Genomic DNA, 16,815 nt, shown 5'->3' with positions numbered 1-16,815 from the left:
TAGGGCATTTTTTGGCAGTGGCGGGATGGAAGGAGCAAAGACCTTTTAATGAGTCTTGAATCATCGGGCTCCCTTTAACCTCTCAGCTCCAGTTTTCTCAGTTCTAAAAATAGGGGCACAAAACAAAATAAAACAAACAAACAAACAAATAAAACCTGCCAATTTGATTGTAAAACAAACAAACAAAAAAAATCAAGCAGGGAAAATTAAGACCTGGAACCCCCTTCCCCCCAAAATAAAAAATAAAAATAAAAATAAAAATAGGGGCAGTATTCTCTCCTGGTTTTCCTCCTCCATCTCTGAGTATTCCTTTCATTTCTATTATGACTTCTTCCTCTTCTGCTCTCTCCTTCACCCTTGCTAGATTCTATCTTCAGGCTTCTGTTTTCCCCTCCCTACACTCTCACATTCTAGCTGCTTCTCACATGGGCATGATTCCCAGATTTCTATCTCCAGTCCTGTCTTCTTTACTACACTTCAGATAAAATTAAAACAAAAACAACTTTTGGACCAGGTACTGATCCTTGACCAATCAACCGTGGCTAAGGAGGTGGAGTTTTGTATGAACATAGCAGCTACCACTGCTGTCATGGTCATGGAGTAGAGGAACAGAATTGACCAGAGGCAGCTGGAGGTGGGTTCTGGGCAGCCAAAATCACGGATGTGGTTAGAGCTGCCAGTTAAGGAAATTTTTACTTGGATGCCCCCACAGGTGTTTCACCATCTTCTCCTGAAAACCAGAGTCTCCTGCTCCTGTTCTTCTAATCTCTGGATGGGACCACTATTCACCAAATCATCCAGGTTGGAGATTGGAGAGTCAGTCTAGAACCCTCCTTCTCTATCACCAACCCCAATATATCTAACCAACCACTGAGTCACTCCATTTCCACCTTAAAAATATTTCTCCTCTCCGTTCCTACTACCATTTTCTGAATGCACACCTTCCCCTTCATCTGAAATATTGCAATAGTTTCTTAACTGGTCTCCTAATCTACTCTCCTTACTGCTGTCAGTGGTCTGCCTTCGTTTTCTTGAATGAAAAATATGCTTTCTGATTATATTAAAGATACATGAGACATCATACTGCATGAAGTAAGCCAGACTCAAAAAGACAAATATTGTATGATCTTACTTATATGAAATATCTAGCATAAGCAAATTTATCAAGACAGAAAGTAGATTACAGTTTACCAAGGGTCAATGGGGAGTTATTGCTTAATGGGTGCAGAGTTTCTGTTTCAGGTGATGAAAAAGTTTGGGTAATACTGATGGTACACAATATTTTGGATATAATTAATAGCACTGAATTGCATACTTGAAAGTAGTTAAAATAGGAATTTTGAGTTGTATAAATGTATATATGCTACCACAATAAAAATTTTTTTTTTTTAAAAAAAAGGTCATCTGGGGTCTTTTTAAAATATACCTTTAAGAAATACGTGTTAAAATGGTAATCCCCCAAACTAACCAACCAGACACTCATGATTTTATTGTATTTGGGGGTGGGAGTTAAGGAGTGAAGAGTGTATAGTGATTCCAAATTTGTTATTTGTATGCGTGTGTGTGTGTAGTTTATTTCCATATAATTGGAGAAATTTGGCTACAACCTGTCTTCTCCACCCTCCTTTAGCAAACTCACTGTAGTAACCCAAAGTGGTTTGAGAGTACAAGGGACTCCCCAAAGAAGTGGTCTGATTGGTTTCTCTGGTATCCATCTGTTCTGGTTTGCTAAAGCTGCCATTATGCAAAATACCAGAAATGGATTGGCTTTTATAAAGGGGATTTTTTAGATTACAAATTTACAGTTCTAAGGCCATAAAGGTGTCCAAACTAAGGCATCAACAAGAGGATACTTTCAGGAAAGAAAGGTTGATGGCATCCAGAACAACTCTATCAGCTGGGAAGGCACATGGCTGGTGTCTGCTGATCCTTTGCTCCCAGGTTCTGGTTTCAAAATGGCTTTCTCCAAAATGTCTCTGGGTTTCTGTCTCTTTTAACTTCCCTCTCTCAGCTCCTGTGCATCCTTGCTTGTTGTCCCAGGGCGTTTTTCCTAAGCATCTGGGCGGGGGGTGGGCGGGAGTCCTCTCTTAGCTTCTCCAGGGCAAACTCTGGGCTTCATCTCTCTTTTTTTTTTTTTCCCCAGTTCCAAGAGGCTTTATTAGTAAAAATGCTTTAAAAAAGAATGATCAATCCTATTGCTTCCAAGTCTGTGGAATGAAGAGCTGTGTCCAGGGACACATCAAGCAGTGCCAAAAGGGAAGAGATTGCTGCTTTGTCCACCTCTTACTCATAGACCCAGTCATGAGCACAAGACTTGTAGTCAACCAACTCTTCAGGCTTAAACCACAGACTGATTTCTTTTTCAGCACTTTTTACTGAATCACTGCCATGAATGATGTTCCTGTCAACTTGAATGCAGAAGCCCTCACAAATGGTGCCTGGCTTAAAATCCGCTGGATTGATCTCCCCAAGCATCACTCAACCTGTCTTCACCACATTCAGTCCCTCCCAGACCATGGCCATGACTGGCCCTGAGTTCATGTACTTCACCAGCCCTGGGAAGAATGGGCAGTCTTTCAAGTCAATATAGTGTTGCTTCAGGTGGTCCTCAGAGGCCCGAAGGAACTTCATGGCCACGAGGCAGAAACCCTTCTGTTCAAAGCGCTTTATGATCACACCCACCAGGCCGCACTGCACACCATCCAGCTTGATCTCGATGAAGGTGCGCTCGGTGTTGGCCATGGTCCGGGAAGTTGACTGGGTGCCGGGTGGCACCTGCGCTGTAGTGAGGAGCAGAGACCCAGAGCCTGGGCTTCATATCTTAACTTCATATCTTAACTTAGCATCTCCAAACTCTTTCTGTCTGCATCTCCAGGCATCTGGGTCTGTGTCAGCCCCTGAGCTCTCCTAAAGACTCCAGTAAACTAATCAAAATCCACCTTGACTGTGTGGGGTCACACTTCCAAGGAAAAATCTAATCAAAAGCTCTCACCCACAGTTGGGTGGGTCACATTGCCATGGAAACAATCAAATCAAAAGATCCCACCCATAATAAGTCTGCCCCCACAAGATTGCATCAAAGAACATAGGTTTTCCTGGGGCACATAACAGTTTCAAACTGGCACATTCCACCCTCTGGACCCTCAGCAACATGTTCTTTCCAAATGCAAAATACATTCATTCCATCACAATATCATAAAAGCCCTAAATCATTTCAGTAACAGTAGATAAGTACAAAATCTCATCAAAATCAGTTACAGGAGTGGTTTGTCCTAAGACAAAATTCCCCTCAGGCTGTGAAACTTAGAGCATGTTATCTGCTTCCAATATACCAAGAAGGGACAGTCATAGGATAAACATCCCCATTGTCATAGGGAGAAATTGAAAGGCAAACAGGAGTCTCAGGACTGAAACAGTTCCTAAAACCCAGAGGGCAAACTTCATTAGATTTCAAAGTCTGAGAGTCATTTATCAAATGATGTTTTATCCTTAGAGCTTGAGAAGGTGGCAGTCCCACCCTTTCCAAAGGCTTTTGCAGTAACCTTGCCCTCTCCAAATGCTGAGGTGATTGCTCCAACATATCCAAGAATTGGGGAGACCACCTTGTTCTCAGCCCACCCTCCTCAAGCATCAGGGCACCACCTGGACTCTGCTTCTCCAGGGCAAAGGCTCTCCCCAATCCCTGGGGAATGTGCTCCCCCCTCTCTGATACCTGGGGCGCCAACACTCTTACTGAACAATGGAGCGGCTAGGCTCCCCTCAATTCCCCAGGCATCTGAGAACCTTTAGGCAGCAGCACTCTTAAACTCCGGGGCATTCTTAAGCTCACATTTTCCACGTGCAGATAGGTCTGCTCTCCTGGCCCAAGATTTTCTTGGCTCCAGACCTTAGCTTCCATGGTTCTGCCCTTAAAGTCATCCTTCAATATTTCCTTTCTCCATCCCCTCCAGTGCAGACTGGCAGTGGCTCTATTTATACAGTTCTCACAAAAGGCTTGTTGGCTTGGCATGCAGCATACAGGTATCAAGACCATATGACAGTAGGACTTTCCACAAATCCTTCCTGGATAACTCCATCTCCAATCCTGGCTTGTACTGAAGTGGGTGGCTGATTCCAGGTTTCATTAAATCATTATCTGGGGCACCAGCCTCTGGAGTCTCACTTTCTGGAAGCTCAGAATTTTTCAGACCATCAATTTCTGGTTTCTTTGTATCCAAGAATTCAGTTCTCAGCCTACCTCTTTCCTCTTATATTTTACTATAAGCTACAAGGAGAAGCCAGGCTGCTTTCACATTTAGTTCAAAAATCTCTTCAGCTAAGTATCTGTTCTGGTTTGCTAATGCTGCCATTTTGCAAAACACCAGAAATGGACTGGCTTCTATAAAGGGGGTTTATTTGGTTACAAAGTTCCAGTCTTAAGGCCATAAAATGTCCAAGATAAGTCATCAATAGAGTACTTTCACTGAAGGATGGTCATTGGTGTCCGGAAAACCTCTGTAAGCTTGGAAGGCACATGGCTGGCATCTGCTTGCTCCTAGGTTGTGTTTCAAAATGGTGTTCTCCAAAATGTTGCTCTTGGGGTGTTTTGTCCTTTCTTACCTGCAGCTCCTCTTCAAAATGTCACTCTCAGTTGCTCTAGCATCTGGGCTCTGTGGCTCTTTTTAATATACTCCAGTGATCCAATTAAGACCCACCCTGAATGGGTGGGGTAACACCTCCATGGAAATTATCCAATCAGAGATCTTGCTCACAGTTGACTGAGTCACATCTCCAAGGGAACACTCAATCAAAGAATTATAATCTAATCAACACTAATACATCTGTCCCCACAAGATTGCATCAAAGAACATGGCATTTTGGGGGACATAATACATCCAAACTGGCACAGTATCCCAGCTCATTGCTTTCAAATTCTGCCTTCCATCCAACACCAGGACTCAATCTTGCAAAATTCTCTGCCACTTTAAAACAAGGATCGCCTTTCTTTCTTCCAGTTTACAATGACACATTCATCATTTCTGTCTAAGGCCTCATCAGAACTATCTTTAGAGTCCATATTTCTACCAACAGTCTCTTCAGAGCAATCTAGGCCTTTTCTAGCAAGCTCTTCACAGTTCTTCCATAATCTTCCCCCTTATCCATTTAAAAATCCATTCCAACATGTTTGGTATTTGCAAACTCAGCAGCACCCCACTATTCTGGTACCAAAATCTGTTCCAGTATGCTAAAGCTGTTGTTATGCAAAATTATCTGAAATGGATTGGCTTTTATAAAGGGTATTTATTAGGATACACATTTACAGTTCTAAGTCCATAATAGTGTCCAAACTAAAGCATCAATAAGAAGATACCTTCACTGAGGAAAGGCCGATGGCATCTGGAACACCTCTGTTAACTGGAAAGTCACATGGCTGGTGTCTGCTGGTCCTCTGCTCCTAGGTTCTGGTTTCAAAATGGCTTTCTCCAAACTGTCTCTGGGCATCTGTCTCTCTCAGTTTTTCTCTCAGCTCCTGTGCATTCTTTCTTGTTCTCCCAGAGTGTTTCTCTCTAAGCGTCTGGAGGTCTTCTCTTAGCTTCTCCAGGGCAAACTCTGGGCTTCATTCATCTTTTAGCTTAGCATCTCCAAACTCTTTCTGTCTGCATCTCCAGGCATCTGGGTCTGTGTCTGCCCCTGAGCTCTCCTAAAGGCTCCAGTAAACTAATCAAGACCCACCTTGAATGGGCAGGGTCACACTTCCATGGAAATAATCTAATCAAAAGGTCTCACCCACAGTTGGGTGGGTCACATCACCATGGAAACAACCAAATCAAAAAATCCCACCCATAATAAGTCTGCCCCCACAAGACTGCATTAAAGAACATAGTCTTTCCTGGGGTACATAACAGTTTCAAACCAGCACACCATCTTTACTTTTTTTTTAAAGCAAATTTATTGAGACCACAGTCCATCTTTATGCCTCCAGTACCTTTATCTGCTAACTGGCATTTAGTAGGGAAAAACTGTTTGCTTTTAATTAATTAATGAACAAATTAACAGATAAATTTCCTGCCCTCCCTTCCAAATTCAAGGTAGACTCCATGCCTTTCTGGGATCAGTGGGTTCCATTGTTTATGTAGCAGTTACAGGTGGAGGGAAATCCTGGAGTTTTGAAACCCACTATAGATGCTCTTCTGAGTCAGAATCTTTCCAAAGCTGGGCCTTTCTGTCTACCAAACCATTGCTCCATTCAGCTTCCTAAAATTAGGGCATCCCTTGGAGCTGTGTCTCCAGGAGAGGAGAGGGCATGTACTGAGCCTCACACCTATCCTCCTTCCTTGCCCAAGCAGGCCTCCAGCTCCCTTGGAAAATTCAGCCTTGGAACAAGGGTTTGGATTGCGTGCAGGGAAACAGAGTCCCTTTCTGGATTCAGAGAAAGCCAATCTGTGTGGATTAGATGCCAATAAATACCTCGCTCAGTGTAATCAACCAAGTCACAGATTCGATTCAATTCAATTGAGCAAACATTTATTGAGCTTCTCAGAGCTAGTCAATTTCTGTCTGTTCTATAAGTGCAATGAAGTGCAGCCTTCCCTCCAGATTGGGGTTATTTGTATTTCAAGGCAAAAAGACAGGTTTTAAGTACCTGTAAGAGATGGTAATATATACCTCAGGGCTGGGAGGGCATGGGCTGCAGCCAAGGGAGAAGAGTTGGAAAAAACAAAAAACAAAAAAACCCATGATCATTTAAAATGTCAGTTAACCCAGAAAAAGAATGAGGGAGAAGTTAAATATTGCCTGAAATTTTATTTACCATCATGAGATAACCATGTTATTATGTTGATGACCACTCTTTCTTTGCATCTCTTTATTCCTGCAAATATTTATGTATAGCATAAATAAGAGTCATCACAGGCCATGATTCATGGCAGGCCATGCCCTGCCTTGAACATTATGCGCTATAAATGTGAAGAAGCTTATAGTACCCTTGCACTTACCATGTTATTTGTCACCTCTCTGCCTTTATTTATGCCTCAAACACCCTTTTCCATTTTCTTCACCTGAGCAACTCTTCTTCCTAGGTAGATCTGTGTTCTTCCATAGCACCTGTACCAGATGTGGCATATTTTATTGGAATTATCTGTATATGGGTTGGTTTCCTTACTTAGACTATAAACTTCTCAGGGGTAGGGACTGTATCTTATCCATCTTTAAGATGCCCAGCATTAGTCTCCTGTTATTAATTAGTTGAAGGCTAAACCAAAAGGAGACTCAAAATTACGGTGACTTAAATAAAAATAGTTTATTAATCTCTCACATGGCAATCCAAGTTGAGCAGTTCAGGTTGGCAAAGGATTTTGTCCATATGGACAGTTGAGGACTCCAGTTCCTTCCATGTTGTTGCTTTGCCATCTGCTAAGGTTTTGTCCTCATTTGCTTGGTGGAAGCTAGATGGCAGGTGTATCTGTGGTCCAGCTCGCTGGAAAGGGAAAAACACTGTGGAAAAGCAAAGGCCTAGCATCTTAAAGCTCAGGACCAAAGTGGCTCTCTTCCCTTCTGCTCACATTCTGCTGGTGAGAACTTCCTCCCATAGCCACCCTCAGTTGAGGGAGGCTGGAATGTGGTCTCCCGGTGAGCAGACATGAGTGATGCTATAGGTCTGTTAGAGTTCCACAGCCCCTTCTCTGCAAGTCCTGAAATCTCTAAAGTTATGAAAACTAAAAGTTTTTCTTAAATTTGTCACAAACTCATGTGGTGCCAAAATTAGACTTGGAAAACATGAGGAATTTATCAAGGTACCTATAAATAGTCTTTCTTTAACCCAGTTAGAGTAAGTATTTATGTGTTTTGTTTATACAGACACCACCAGGGAAATTAATAATATACAGTGTACACAGCGTATCACCTTTCTGAAAACTGGACAATTCTGAATTTCTAAACAGCACTGATCCTAGTCCCAGGCAAGAGGTCCCCACACTTTAGAGGGATCTTTCCTCACTAAGTGAGGGGTCTGTGAGGTTAAAGGATGGCCTCACCACTAGAAGCACTCTTCCTTCTAGACCATATTCCACATATCTGGGACACTAGAATTTGCTGCCCAAATGGCCTCAAGCCTGTTTGGGGCTCTCTACTGGACCACTGTGCTATAAAATCTGATGTCCAAGAAATGGCCAAAGAATAGCTATTTGCAGCAGGTATGGATGGAGGCTAATTGTGTAGACTGAGGTGTCCGCACAGGTTTTCACGAGGCCCTCAAGATGAAGACAGAGCTCGGAGTGCAAAGACTAAGAGGATAGGTGCAAACATCCAAAAACGCAAATTTGAACTTGACCAATTTGGTTTAGTAGGAAGGAATTCTATCCTGGTTAATTCAACTGTGAGTAGAGGAAGAGGGTTCTGCTGTTCAAAATGGCTGCCACACTGCCACACATGGGTAAGGAGAGGAGTTAAAAGAGAGAATAATCATAAGTTGGTTAGAACTTCCACCACATTTCACCTATGGGCTTCCCAGTTTATAACACACTTCCTCCCAGCCATATGAAAAGCCCCTCTGCCTGAAATTTTTGTCCCCCCAAATTGGGGGGAGAGTACTTACAGCCCAGGAACAGTTCTTTCCAAAGAAAATTTCCTCACAAATTCCCTCCCCTTCATGATCTTGACCCTTTTATATTCTCAATGTGAGAGGGTTCAAGAGTTACATAACAGATTCTTAGTCATTTCTTCTGAAAAGTCTGCACATGGTGATTTTGCATCTTAACTTTGCTATTTTACAACTCATGTATGTTGGTGTTTAGTGGAAATTTCAATTTTCATATCCTGTTGCAAAGCGATTGGATAGGTATATAGATAGAAGAAACTATTTTTCTAGATGTGTACATATTTGATTCTTTACATGATATATATTGTTATATACTAGACAGGGGTCTGAATTGTAACTCTTAACAAGTTTAAGGGAAATAAGGATTTTCTAACATAACTGTTTGTTCTAGTTTGCTAATGCTGCCGGAATGCAAAACACCAGAAATGGATTGGCTTTTATAAAAGGGGTTTATTTGGTTACACAGTTACAGTCTTAAGGCCATAAAGTGTCCAAGGTAACACATCAGCAATCGGGTACCTTCACTGGAGGATGGCCAACAGCGTCCGGAAAACCTCTGTTAGCTGGGAAGGCATGTGGCTGGTGTCTGCTCCAAAGTTCTGGTTTCAAAATGGCCTTCTCCCAGGATGTTCCTCTCTAGGCTGCAGTTCCTCAAAAATGTCACTCTCAGTTGCACTTGGGGTATTTGTCCTCTCTTGGCTTCTCCAGGCAAGAGTCTGCTTTCAACGGCTGTCTTCAAACTGCAGTTCCTCTCTCAGCTTCTGGGTGTTCTTCAGAGTGTCCCTCTTGGCTGTAGCTGCTCTTCAGAATGTCACTCTCAGCTGCACTGAGTTCCTTCTGTTAGCTCATCTATATGGCTCCACTGATCAAGGCCCACCCTGAATGGGTGGGGCCATGCCTCCATGGGAATATCTCATGAGTTATCACCTACAGTTGGGTGGGGCGCATTTCCATGCAAATCTAATCAACACTGGTAACATCTGCCCACACAAGATTACATCAAAGATAATGGTGTTTGGGGGACATAATACATTCAAAACCGGCACACTGTTGTAACCAGGGAGCTTCAGGTGCTATTGGATTCAGGGGTTCAAAGACGTCATCAGCTTGCTCATGATGATTCTATGTTCCTCCCTCCCCCTTTCTTACCCTCTTTTCTCCTTCCCTCCCTCTGTTTTTCAGTTCTGGTTCCCTTTGGCCTCACACAGCTCCAGGCTCACATCGTCTTTATTTGCCCTTTCTTTCAAACAAGGGGATATTCTGGTTGACTAGGCCTGGGTCACTTGCCTACCCCTTCATACTTCTGTTTTTTTGGTGTTTTTGTTTGCTTGGTTGGTTGGTTTGGTTGGGAGGAGAAATACAGAATTTTGTTTTTTATGATTTTTGACCATGTATATGTATTACTTCTATAAGAAAAAAAGTTTAACAAAATATTTAATATTAAATAAATAAATTATGGAACACCCACAGTGAGAAATACATGCAGCAGTTAAAAGAAAGAGGTGGGTCTCTATGTACTGGTGTTGAAAGGTATCCTCAACACATTATTAAATATAAAAACAACTTGTACAACAGTATATACAATATGACCTAGGGTTAAAAAAAGATTTGAAGTGAGTGTGGTTGCTAATTCAGAGAAAATATCTGGAAAGCTACATGAGAAGTAAAAGCAGGAGTAAATGAATAGAGGATTTCCAGGATATTTTTTACTCTCTTGCACAGTTTGATTTTTTTTTCTAACATTTTATTATAAAAAAATTTCAAACATACAGAAAAGTTGTAATTTTTACAAGGAACACCCACACCACCTAGATTCTACCACTGACAATTTACATTATTTGTTTTATCACATCTATCCGTTCTACCACCCATCCATCAGTCTATCTTATTTTTATGCCTCTCAGAATAAATTGCAGAAATCAATTCATGTCCCCTTACATACTTCAGCATACATATCATCAACTACCTCCTTGGGTTTTTAAAAGATTATTATTAAATTTTTTATTTTGAGATAATTACAGATCAACATGGAGTTGTAAGAAATTTCCTGTACAGAGATCCAGCATATCATTTACCCAGGTTCTTCCAGTACTTACATCTTGCAAAGCTACAGTACAATACCACAAGCAGGCTAGTGACATTGATGCAGTCAGGCACAGAACATTTCCATCACCACAAGGATCCTCATGTTGTCCTTTTGTAGCCACACCCATTTCCCCCTGCCCTCACCCTCTTCTTAACCCCTGGTATCAGAGCCCCGGGCACAGGGCATTCCCCAAGGGCCTTGAAGGCTGCACACAGCAGCTTGCATGATCTAGGCCAGTTAAGTTTTGACCTATTCTCCTTATGAAATTAGGTGCTAAATGTAATCTATACTGGAAACTACCTCCTCCCTGAGACTCCCTGATATACTGTTATCTACAAGATAATCTATAATCCTCCCCTCCTCTCTGTTGATTACAATCAATCCCTCCCTACTTTGCAAGACCCCTGCTCCTGCCTTATGCTCTCATACCTATTGGAATGTTGAGCCTTTATAACCAGCCTATTCAGCCCTGCCAAAGGGCAGAGTATTTACACGTTGAGCTCTGAACCCACCACCATTCAGAGCAGCTCCTGAATTCAGGGCAACATGACTCAACTTCTCACCCTGTCGGTAAGCCCTATAATAAAGGCTCATGTCCGAGAACATGTCTGGTGCTTTCTTTAGTCATTTGGCTACAAAAGTCCTCTTGGGCCATGGCAGCTGGCAACCATTAGTCCATTTCTATAATTTTTTCATTATAAGAATGTTATATAAATGGAATCATACAGTATGTAACCTTCAGGGATTGGCTTTATTTATTCAGCATAATTCTCCGGAGATTCATCCCCATTGCTGAGTGTATCAATAGTTTTCTCCTTTTTATTGCTGAGTGGTATTCCATGATGTGGATGTACCACAGTTTGTTTAACCATTCACCTATTGAAGGACATCTGGGTTGTTTCCAGATTTTGGCTATTATGAATAAAGCTGCCACACTTACTTATAGGCTTTTGTGCAGACATAAGTTTTCATTTCTCTGGGATGAATGCCCAAGAGTGCAATTTCTGAGTCATATGGGAGTTGCACATTTAGTTTTTCAAAAAACTGCTAAAGCTTTGCAAAGCTGTACCATTTTACATTCCCACCAGCAATGTGTGAGTGACCCAGTTTCTCTGCATCCTCACCAGCACTAAGTGTTGCTCCACCCCCCCCCTTTTTTAAGTATTCTGATAGGTATGTAGTGATATCCCATTGTGATTTTAATTTGCATTTCCCTAATGGTTAATGCTGCTGAATGTCTTCTCATATGCTTATTTGCCTTCTGTATATTCTCTTTTGTAAAATATCTCAATGTCTTTTGTCCATTTTCTAATTAGAATGTTTTTTTTTTCTGTTGAGATTTGAGAATTGTGTCTTCTATTCACCAGTCCTTTATTGGATATGTGGTTTGAAAATATTTTTGCCCACTCTGTAACTTGTCTGTTCATCCTCTTAACAGTCTTTCACAGAACAAAAGTTTTTAATTTTGCTTAAGTTCAATTTATCAATTTTTCATTTTATTGAATGTGCTTTTTTTTAATCATCATTTTATTGAGATATATTCACATACCACGCAGTCATACAAAACAAATCGTACTTTCGATTGTTCACAGTACCATTACATAGTTGTACATTCATCACCTAAATCAATCCCTGACACCTTCATTAGCACACACACAAAAATAACAAGAATAATAATTAGAGTGAAAAAGAGCAATTGAAGTAAAAAAGAACACTGGGTACCTTTGTCTGTTTGTTTCCTTCCCCTATTTTTCTACTCATCCATCCATAAACTAGACAAAGTGGAGTGTGGTCCTTATGGCTTTCCCAATCCCATTGTCACCCCTCATAAGCTACATTTTTATACAACTGTCTTCGAGATTCATGGGTTCTGGGTTGTAGTTTGATAGTTTCAGGTATCCACCACCAGCTACCCCAATTCTTTAGAACCTAAAAAGGGTTGTCTAAAGTGTGCGTAAGAGTGCCCACCAGAGTGACCTCTCGGCTCCTTTTGGAATCTCTCTGCCACTGAAGCTTATTTCATTTCCTTTCACATCCACCTTTTGGTCAAGAAGATGTTCTCCGTCCCACGATGCCAGGTCTACATTCCTCCCCGGGAGTCATATTCTACGTTGCCAGGGAGATTCACTCCCCTGGGTGTCTGATCCCACGTAGTGGGGAGGGCAGTGATTTCACCTTTCAAGTTGGCTTGGCCAGAGAGAGAGGGCCACATCTGAGCAACAAAGAGGCATTCGGGAGGAGGCTCTTAGGCACAAATATAGGGAGGCCTAGCCTCTCCTTTGCAGCAACTGTCTTCCCAAGGGTAAAACTTATGGTAGAGGGCTCAACCCATCAAACCACCAGTCCCCTATGTCTGTGGTCATGTTAGCAACCATGGAGGTGGGGTAGGCGAATACCCCTGCATTCTCCACAGGCTCCTCAAGGGGGCACTACATCTTTTTTTTTTTCCTTGTTTTTCTTTCTTTTTTTTTTTTTCTTTTTTTAACTTTCCCTTCTTTTTTAAATCAACTGTATGAAAAAAAAAGTTAAAAAGAAAACAAACATACAATAAAAGAACATTTCAGAGACCATAACAAGGGAGTAAGAAAAAGACAACTAACCTAAGATAACTGCTTAACTTCCAACATGTTCCTACTTTACCCCAAGAAAGTTACCTAATATAGCAACATTTCTGTGAACTTGTTCCTACTATATCCATCAGAAATTAACAGACCATAGTCATTCCTGGGCATCCCCAGAACGTTAAATAGCTTATCTGTTCTTCTTGGATTATTGTTCCCCCTTCCTTAATTGCTCTCTACTGCTAGTTCCCCTACATTCTACATTATAAACCATTTGTTTTACATTTTTCAAAGTTCACATTAGTGGTAGCATATAATATTTCTCTTTTCGTGCCTGGTTTATTTCGCTCAGCATTATGTCTTCAAGGTTCATCCATGTTGTCATATGTTTCACAAGATCGTTCCTTCTTACTGCCATGTAGTATTCCATCGTGTGTATATACCACATTTTATTTATCCACTCATCTGTTGAAGGACATTTGGGTTGTTTTCATCTCTTGGCAATTGTGAATAATGCTGCTATGAACATTGGCATGCAGATATCTGTTCGTGTCACTGCTTTCCGAGCTTCCGGGTATATACCGAGAAGTGCAATCGCTGGATCGAATGGTAGCTCTATATCTAGCTTTCTAAGGAACTGCCAGACTGACTTCCAGAGTGGCTGAACCATTATACAGTCCGACCAACAATGAATAAGAGTTCCAATTTCTCCACATCCCCTCCAGCATTTGTAGTTTCCTGTTTGTTTAATGGCAGCCATTCTAACCGGTGTTAGATGGTATCTCATTGTGGTTTTAATTTGCATCTCTCTAATAGCTAGTGAAGCTGAACATTTTTTCATGTGTTTCTTGGCCATTTGTATTTCCTCTTCAGAGAACTGTCTTTTCATATCTTTTGCCCATTTTATAACTGGGCTGTCTGTACTGTTGTCATTGAGTTGTAGGATTTCTTTGTATATGCAAGATATCAGTCTTTTGTCAGATACATGGTTTCCAAAAATTTTTTCCCATTGAGTTGGCTGCCTCTTTACCTTTTTGAGAAATTCCTTTGAGGTGCAGAAACTTCTAAGCTTGAGGAGTTCCCATTTATCTATTTTCTCTTTTGTTGCTTGTGCTTTGGGTGTAAAGTCTAGGAAGTGGCCGCCTAATACAAGGTCTTGAAGATGTTTTCCTACATTATCTTCTAGGAGTTTTATGGTACTTTCTTTTATATTGAGATCTTTCGTCCATTTGGAGTTAATTTTTGTGTAGGGGGTGAGGTAGGGGTCCTCTTTCATTCTTTTGGATATGGATATCCAACTCTCCCAGCCCCATTTGTTGAAAAGACCATTATGGCTCAGTTCAGTGACTTTGGGGGCCTTATCAAAGATCAGTCGGCCGTAGATCTGAGGGTCTATCTCTGAATTCTCAATTCGATTCCATTGATCTATATGTCTATCTTTGTGCCAGTACCATGCTGTTTTGGCAACTGTGGCTTTATAATAAGCTTCAAAGTCAGGGAGGGTAAGTCCTCCCACTTCGTTTTTCTTTTTTAGAGTGTCTTTAGCAATTCGAGGCATCTTCCCTTTCCAAATAAATTTGATAACTAGCTTTTCCAAGTCTGCAAAGTAGGTTGTTGGAATTTTGATTGGGATTGCATTGAATCTGTAGATGAGTTTGGGTAGAATTGACATCTTAATGACATTTAGCCTTCCTATCCATGAACATGGAATATTTTTCCATCTTTTAAGGCCCCCTTCTATTTCTTTTAGTAGAGTTATGTAGTTTTCTTTGTATAGGTCTTTTACATCTTTGGTTAAGTTGATTCCTAGGTACTTGATTTTTTTAGTTGCTATTGAAAATGGTATCTTTTTCTTGAGTGTCTCTTCAGTTTGTTCATTTCTAGCATATAGAAACATTACTGACTTATGTGCATTAATCTTGTATCCCGCTACTTTGCTAAATTTGTTTATTAGCTCTAGTAGCTGTATCGTTGATTTCTCAGGGTTTTCTAGATATAAGATCATATCATCTGCAAACAATGACAGTTTTACTTCTTCTTTTCCAATTTGGATGCCTTTTATTTCTTTGTCTTGCCGGATTGCCCTGGCTAGCACTTCCAGCACAATGTTGAATAACAGTGGTGACAGCGGGCATCCTTGTCTTGTTCCTGATCTTAGAGGGAAGGCTTTCAGTCTCTCACCATTGAGTACTATGCTGGCTGTGGGTTTTTCATATATGCTCTTTATCATGTTGAGGAAGTTTCCTTCAATTCCTACCTTTTGAAGTGTTTTTATCAAAAAGGGACGTTGGATTTTGTCAAATGCTTTTTCAGCATCTATTGAGATGATCAATTGATTTTTCCCTTTCGAGTTTTTAATGTGTTGTAATACATTGATTGTTTTTCTTATGTTGAACCATCCTTGCATGCCTGGAATGAACCCCACTTGGTCATGGTGTATGATTTTTTTAATGTGTCTTTGGATTCGATTTGCAAGTATTTTGTTGAGGATTTTTGCATCTATATTCATTAGGGAGATTGGCCGGTAGTTTTCCTTTTTTGTAGCATCTTTGCCTGGTTTTGGTATTAGATTGATGTTAGCTTCATAAAATGAGTTAGGTAGTGTTCCATTTTCTTCAATGTTTTGAAATAGTTTGAGTAAGATTGGTGTCAGTTCTTTCTGGAAAGTTTGGTAGAATTCCCCTGTGAAGCCATCTGGCCCTGGGCATTTATTTGTGGGAAGATTTTTGATGACTGATTGGATCTCTTTGCTTGTGATGGGTTGGTTGAGGTCTTCTATTTCTTCTCTGGTCAGTCTAGGTTGTTCATATGTTTCCAGGAAATTGTCCATTTCTTCTACATTATCCAGTTTGTTGCCATACAGTTGTTCATAATATCCTCTTATAATTTTTTTAATTTCTTCAGGATCTGTGACAACCTTTTTCATTCATTATTTTGTTTATATGGGTCTTCTCTCTTTTTGATTTTGTCAGTCTAGCTAGGGGCTTGTCAATCTTGTTGATCTTCTCAAAGAACCAACTTTTGGTGATATTTATCCTCTCTATTGTTTTTTTGTTCTCTATGTCATTTATTTCTGCTTTAATCCTTGTTATTTCCTTTCTTCTACTTGGTTTAGGATTGGTTTGCTGTTCATTTTCTAGCTTCTTCAGTTGATCCATTAGTTCTTTGATTTTGGCTCTTTCTTCCTTTTTAATATATGCGTTTAGTGCTATAAATTTCCCCCTTAGCACTGCTTTTGCTGCATCCCATAGGTTTTGGTATGTTGTGTTCTCATTTTCATTCGTCTCTATATATTTAGCAATTTCTCTTGCTATTTCTTCTTTAACCCACTGATTGTTTAGGAGCGTGTTGTTTAACCTCCAGGTATTTGTGAATTTTCTAAGTCTCTGAAGGTTATTGACTTCTAATTGTATTCCATTGTGGTCAGAGAATGTGCTTTGAATAATTTCAATCTTTTTAAATTTATTGAGGCTTGTTTTATGTCCCAGCATATGATCTATTCTGGAGAAAGTTCCGTGAGCACTAGAAAAGTATGTGTATCCTGGTGATTTGGGATGTAATGTCCTGTATATGTCTGTTAAATCTAATTCATT

General features: G+C 40.6%; 1 protein-coding gene across 1 annotated transcript; it reads right to left on the bottom strand.

The window, feature by feature from the left end:
- Nucleotides 1–2,380: 2,380 nt before the first annotated feature.
- Nucleotides 2,381–2,742, bottom strand: LOC119513988 (nucleoside diphosphate kinase B-like). The gene is made up of 2 exons (XM_037809478.1): nt 2,515–2,742; nt 2,381–2,401 (listed from the first exon to the last, which is right to left on the bottom strand). The coding sequence occupies exons 1-2, from the start codon at nt 2,740–2,742 to the stop codon at nt 2,381–2,383; spliced, it is 249 nt and encodes an 82-aa protein (XP_037665406.1).
- Nucleotides 2,743–16,815: the final 14,073 nt, after the last annotated feature.

The sequence above is a fragment of the Choloepus didactylus genome, chromosome 18 (genome assembly GCF_015220235.1).
Source record: "Choloepus didactylus isolate mChoDid1 chromosome 18, mChoDid1.pri, whole genome shotgun sequence".
Lineage (NCBI taxonomy): Eukaryota > Metazoa > Chordata > Mammalia > Pilosa > Megalonychidae > Choloepus > Choloepus didactylus.
Note: the sequence above shows the minus strand (reverse complement) of the source record. Positions and strands in the feature narration are given on the sequence as shown.

Bases quoted from the DNA above. Each gene is read 5' to 3' on its own strand.
- LOC119513988 (XM_037809478.1), bottom strand. From the start codon at position 2,742: ATGGCCAACACCGAGCGCACCTTCATCGAGATCAAGCTGGATGGTGTG. The intron at 2,402-2,514 runs GTCTGGGAGGGA...TCAAGTTGACAG, and splicing joins CAGGGCCAGTCATGGCCATG to GAACATCATTCATGGCAGTG.